This window comes from Crocodylus porosus, unplaced genomic scaffold, assembly GCF_001723895.1.
Source record: "Crocodylus porosus isolate Cpor-Errol unplaced genomic scaffold, CroPor_comp1, whole genome shotgun sequence".
NCBI lineage: Eukaryota > Metazoa > Chordata > Crocodylia > Crocodylidae > Crocodylus > Crocodylus porosus.
In genome coordinates, this window is record NW_017728950.1 from 57,736,882 (window position 1) to 57,743,752 (window position 6,871).

Here is a 6,871-nt window from a genome sequence, read left to right on the forward strand (position 1 = left end):
TTTTCCCTTCAATTTCCAACCCCCCCTTCCCTCTCCCATTAAGGAGACAAGGAGGGCTAGCAGCTGTGTTTTTTCTAAATCTGCTATTGATAATGCATTTTTAATAATATTTCTAACAGCCTGCTAACTTCATTTATCAGTGAACCAAGTGAATTTACAAATTGAGGGCCCTCTACTGAGATCTCCTTCTATCATCTTCTAGGCAAATAATTTAGCCGCACTCATTTCTGCTGTTTGTGGTGCAAGGAAAGAAGGGCCCTGAATATTCAAGAAACATCAGGCCATATTTGGTTTTATATTCCAAATGCAATTCAGATTGCACTTCAGAATGAACAGGACTCTAGTTCAGCTGTTGAGTTAGGGTACAGACAGAACTGACAATTTTCACTCAATCTGGCCACAGAAAGCAGTCTGTAGTTGTGACCAAACACAAGTGTGTGGTTGCAGGCAGCTTCAAAAATGGCTGTTCGGGCAAAAATCTGAACCCTCATTGCATAAGGGGTCAGATGAAGACGGTTCAAAACAAAGTGTCTGCTGTAACTTGTCTGCATTGCCTGTGTATAAGTTCTTAGATACAGATTTGAAAAGATATATGCTTCCAAAGACATAGATACATGCCTTCAGAGATTTGCAAAAGCAGTTAAGTAGGTTAGGTACGTAACCACTGAAATCAGACTTGGGTGCCTAATTTGCTTTGATGCTTTGGTAAATTCCACTAGGCGTCTCCCTGTGTCTTTACCTGCTTAAATATTTGTAAACCTAGCCCCTTGATAGATACTGCTTTGTAGCACTGGCTCACTCATAACAGTGAGTTTGTTCAGCCTCATGTGCTTTGAATCTAGACATATGAGTTTAGCCTAAATTGTGATGGAGAAAAAATAATTGCCTTTGCTAAAGCTTACTCATTTTTAGAATTAGCCTGTTAGTCTGAATTGGAGCCTGGCTTCTGTGCTGTAACCTTACTTTGTCAGTAAAGGTGATGCTAGAGCTTTCACTTCCATGCAATTGAAATGAGTTTTTTAATATCTTATTTCTACAATTCTTCCTACCTTTTAGTAGGGGGCAGCTTTTACTTTGTTTAAGCAGCTCTAATAGTATCCTATCACAAAAACAAAAAAATAACTTCCTGAAGTTAAACCCTTCATTATCAATGACCACTGGCATGTAACCTACAAGTACAAAGAAAAGGAAATGGGAATTAAGTGAACATTTTAGTTCAGTCTTATCCAAATCTAGTTTTGTGGCCATGTACAAGGAGGAAATCTAGTAGATTATAAAATTCTCTCAGAATTTTACCAGGTAAATGATGTACTTTCTATCTGTTCCCTTAATTTTGTAGCTGTTTAGATTTTGTTTCATTTAATTGCTTGTTTCTGTAAAAGTCCTGCAATGCACTTAAGTCAAAACAATTAACTGTTCTTTGCTCTTTTGTAATATTTTTCTGCTATAATATTTTCTTTTCAATCAGGTGAAAATGAAATCCTTGACACTCTACACAATATTGCGAGCAAGAACAAGATCTGGAGGTCCTACATTGGCATGGGTTATTACAACTGCTCAGTACCTCCAGCCATTATGCGGAACTTACTGGAGAATGCAGGATGGTAACTTACAGTATTTCCTTTGTGCGTGTGTGTGTGTGAGAGAGAGTGAGATACGTTCATGATTTTATAAATATGATACACAGACAAATTCTGTTTAATGGTATACAGATGTCTGTTTTTGTGCACTACTCCATTCTTGATGCAGAAACCAGAGTTAAAGAAAACATCAGTCATCCATTGATTATTAATCAGTCAGATTAGAACTTTGTTATTTTTCTGAAATAATCAGCAAAGGCAAAATTGCATTTTTGTTCATGGAGAATAGTCTTTATCCCACATACTAACTATAAAAACAGTAGTGACCTTTGTAGCTTAACTTTTCTGACAAAGAAATTCTGATCAAAATAGCAAATATTCCCTGACTTAGAAGTTTGTGTGAGCATTTTTTAATACAAAATTATAACATGGAAAAAACTGGTTAATAAGCCAGTATTAACTGTAGCTTTCACCCACACTTTACAGAGACCAAAGACCATTTGGGATCTGGATTCAACCCTCTCCTTCCCCAGTATGTGTATCAGTCATAGACATCCTTTTGTCTGATATGCACAGTAGAGAAGGTGGTGTCTGAAGATTTCAGTTCCAAATCAGTTTGCCTTTAGTAGAAAGCAAAGTTAAAAACAAAACAAAACAGTGAATTAGAAAAAGTAGTTTGGCAAACATGAGTAGGTTTAATCTCTCTAAAAATCACTGCTTGTTCAGTTGTGGAATATTCATTAAGCAAGGAGAAAACCTGGTATTAGTTCATGAATAATTGTGGCTAGCTTGTACTTCAGCATCTGATAAAGGAGATTTGTGTACTGTAAGTCCTAAAATCTGTGCCTGAGTGGAGTGTCTTTGTGTAGTTTGCATATCAAGCTGCTTTTTCCTTTTAGAAATTTCATGTTGTGGATCCAAGAAGTCTAGTTAATTTGCATTAAAAAAAATAGTTCAAGTTGGTCACTCTGCCCCTGCTGTAGCATTTGCAACCTATGTATTTCCAACCTAACTTCAGTACAGACCGTATATGAGAACAAAATATTTCAAGTTAACTTGAAATAGAAATGAAATGCAAGAAATTCAAACTAAGTGGATATAAGTAGTTTTTCCAACTAACAGGATATTAGTAGAGGAGTCAAGGAAGACTTTTATTCTTGAAATACCTTTAAAATCGGATTAGCATTTAAAAGGATTTTATGAGTTTCAAATGGTTAGTGCTGTAGAGAGCAGAACAGAGCTGAGTCATTACAATTCTAATCAAAATTAATGCAAACTTGTTTTAAGAAATCAGATTGCCCTGACCAGTCTTGAATTCTTTGTGCTGAGCATTGAACAGCTTGAACCAAATGCTCATTTCATAGCTACCTGGGAATACTTTTGTTTTTTGCTTAGTTATGTACCCTTGACACGAGGAGTATTTTTCTTCACAAGTTCCTTGTGTCCTGGTACAGTCAAACAGATTTTTCACATTAGGAGGGTTTTTAACATGCTTACTTGCCACTGATTTGCTAAATTAAGAGTGAAGCAGCAGCATGAAGCTGAGCTGCTTGCTTCAAAGTGCACTGCTTTTCCTATCAGCTGGAACACAGCTCTCATTCTGTGCAGCTATTTACTATAAGTATGTATATTCTCCTAGCTAGTTCAGAAACCCATGTTTCAACAGGGATGACACTAAGAATATGATACTGCAAAGAATCTGGGTTCTACTCTGTAGGAAATGCTTTCTTTATGATAATGTTTGTCTTGAAATATGGCCGTAGGAAGTGGTGGGGCTTGGGCATTTTCATTTGAATTTTATGTACACCTCCAGTGTAAAACTTTGTACATACAATTAATATTTTAAGTTTATTAGGACACTTGGGGTTAGCTTTGGGAGAAGGTGAAGGAGAAAAGGATTGGGAGTTTTATTTATGATTGAGTGTGTTTTCATTTAGAAGTGTGAATATTATCAGACTCATCCTTCTTTAGAAGACGTGCCATAAAAGTCTTCCAGGGAAGCTAGTTATATTTCCTAGGAAAATAATCAGCTCTCTAGCAGTCTTGGTAGTGGCTGACTCAACTAGACACAGAAGCATGAGAACTCTTTGAGAAGACAGAACGGCCTAATTCAGGGGCGGGCACTTATTTTGGCCAGAAAGCCACTTACTGAGTTTTGGCAAGCCATCGAGGGCTGCATGACAGGCAGCCAGGGACAGATTAATATTAATTTTCCACATTTTTAGGGGCCCTGCAGGTGGAATAGAATGGCCCAGTGGGCTGCATTTTGCCCATCCTGGCTTAATTAGTTTCTAGATACAGTTCTATGAGGGCAAGCCTATGCAATGATTCCAAAATGCTTAAGAAATTTTGCATTCACAAACAGAGGTTAAGTTTGCATTTTACAGAAAAGGTTATTGTAAAACAAACCTGACACCCCTTGCCTATTCTGTTTTGTAGAAGGAAGTTTGGTCAACCTGTGTCAAAAATTTTAAAAATCCAGTATTTGAGAATTTTCAGGCCTAGGAAAGCTTTTTGTTGTCAGAAAGTAAACAATAAAACTTAAGAATGGACTGATGTTTGTCTGGTAGCAGTTCCATAGTTTTGATAGCAATGGTGTAAGCCAACACTCTAGTCTGTTTGCAGAAATGTTGAATTAATTATGATGCTCTGATTCCTTTGTTTTTCATTTTCTTAGGAGAGATCCACAGTTGCAGGTTTCTTGGAATTTCAAACACTCACTATGACACAAGCTAGGAAAGGTGTGTTTTGAGATTTCAGTATACTTTTAAGAAGCTGTGTTGTAGTTTTAGAATAGCCAGCTCATTTGGCTTTGACAAAAGAAGGAAATGGCCTGCAATTTTTGAAATCCTTTTAATCTTGCAGCTCATAATTACTTATTTTTATAGCAATTCAGTTCCCTTAAATCCAGACAAAGGGCTTTGCTGTTGAAGTAATCATAATTGTCATAATTTGTCATAATTGACCACAGAATTACCAAGTTTAGCTAACTGGCAACTAACCATATTATATAAAAATTATATATAGAAAGAGTATTTCTGCTCTTTCTTGTTGTAGCTGTCTGGATATTTGTCATTACCTGCTTCAAATTCCTGTAGTATGGTGCAGATTGTACAGAGCAAATTAAGGCTCATAAAGGCTACCCATTTATGTGCACAAGACTTCCTGATAGTTTTTATATTATTAGCCTACTTACCTGTTTCCTTAGAAACAGAGATAATTCTTACCTGTGATGTGACAGGACATGAACGTGAATGAGTGACCAAATAATATTATCTGGATCCATAACTTTGGATTTAATCTACACTTACCCTACGTGCCTTATCTCAGGGTGGATTTGACTGAAATCTAATCCATTTAAATCATTATTGAAATCATGATTAAAAGCACTGGTCAGGAAGCCTCCATTTTAATAATTATTTTGCACAAAAAGTGCATTCTTGTTGTTTTGAGATCCTTTTATTCATTTAACTTCTTGAAACTTAGCACTTCTAGAGAAAGGTAAGTGCTTGACTGTGTACAAACTCATCAGAGGAGATCATCAGCAAACAGGAAGAGCCCTTTTCTCCCCAGCACCACCTGGGGTGATGAGGAACAATGGTAATAAGCTGATGGAGAATAGGTTTAAGTTAGAGATCAGGAGGCAATATTTTACAGTTAGGGTGGCCAGAATCTGGAGCCAACTTCCTAGGGAAGTGGTCCTTGCCCTTACCTTGAGTAAATTAAAAAGAGGTTGGATGATCACCTGTCTGGGGTCTTGTGAACCCTGCGTTCATTCCTGCCCGTGGCAGGGGGTCAGGCTAGATGATCTGTTCAGGTCCCTCCTGACCCTAGCTTCTATGAAACTAAGCTACTATGAAACTGTGTACACACAAACATGCAGAGAAACTGTATGGCTGATGAGAGATAACAGACTTGATTACCCATCCATCTCCATATGCTGCTGTTAACAAGGATGTTATCTCTGGAGACAACATACTCTCCCTATGCCTGAAGAAGGGCATTTGTGACCTAAACCTTGCAAAGAACAAGTTTTCGAACTATATAACTGATTTAATAAAAGATACCACACATCTACCCAAAGAACCTTGTCTGGCTATGATCTCTGGAGATACAAATCAACAGTCTGAGAACTGAAACTGTTTTTCCACAGAGATTCTTAATGGGATCTTCTAGACTGAGCACTGACTCTCATTGGGTAGAGTGATTTTCTTTAATCTTTACTAATCTATAGTGAAGTCTCTGGGAAACATATAAAATTGGGTCCCTAATATAGCCATGGCCTGCTGTAACCTATTTATAGAACTTCTAAAATGGTTACAGTAATATATTGTCTCAAATAGTATATAATTAAAAATGATAATCCCTATTCTATGATGATATTTTTGAGCTTTAAGATATCTTAAAGCCATCCTTATACAAGTTTGCTTTTTTTAAAAACATCCTTAAAAAATCAAAAAATGTATTTAAATAAAAAATCTGATTTTAAATAAATCCGTTTTTTAAAAAATCATTGATATTTATCCACCTTGTAATATCAGTTTTTTATTCACCGTTTATCTTGTGCAGTGTGAGTGAATAGTTTTAAGTTTTGTACATTTTTTACTATAAGTTGCATTGATTGGACATGATAAAGGACTAAAATAAGAAAAAATGGGGATAAAGGTAGAATGCATACTCCTTAGGAAAAACACCCAAGAGCAACATGGGTTAAAAATATATATAAGGTTTTAATGCCACTGAGTTTCAGAGGGAACTAGGCTTCTCGGTCTATTTATGATTTTGAAAGTGTTATTTCTTATTGTAAAGTGGACATGATAGTAATGGGTGGGTGACTTGTTTAAAAAAGCTTATTTTGTGGGGGAAAGAGACAATGCTATATGTTAACTCTGGATGTTGACAGCAACCATAGGGAGTGTGCACATTATGTCATAATATAATTTGAGATGTAGTAAAAATTATTGTTTAATGCAGGCAATTCAATTTATTTTGTTTGAAGTTTGGAAAAGCTTACTGAAAGCATTTTGCTAGTCCACAAGTGTGTGTGCGTGTGTAAAATTTGAACCCGGTATGACCTAATCACAATGTCTGCCTGAAAAAGCATGGCTAGAATATATTTTTTTAAATTCCTCACATTTTACAGCCCTTCTAGGTATGTAGGTATGTAATTAACAAGCTTTTAAATAATTACAACAGTTACTTGAACACTGATACTCATGAGGGATCCTGGATTTCTCTGTTATAAAATCCAAAATTCTGTTATAAAAAAACCCCAAATTTTTTAATGTTTC

The 6,871-nt window shown here is 36.1% G+C and overlaps 1 protein-coding gene across 1 annotated transcript in view; it reads left to right on the top strand.

Annotated features, from left to right (window-relative positions):
- Nucleotides 1-6,871, top strand: part of GLDC (glycine decarboxylase) — a gene marked incomplete at its 5' end in the record, with an annotated part of 75,676 nt that overhangs the window by 21,913 nt on the left and 46,892 nt on the right. The window contains one exon of the mRNA XM_019554745.1: nt 1,469-1,604. Coding sequence (XP_019410290.1) covers nt 1,469-1,604 — 136 coding nt within the window. The remainder of the gene's footprint in view (nt 1-1,468; nt 1,605-6,871) is intronic.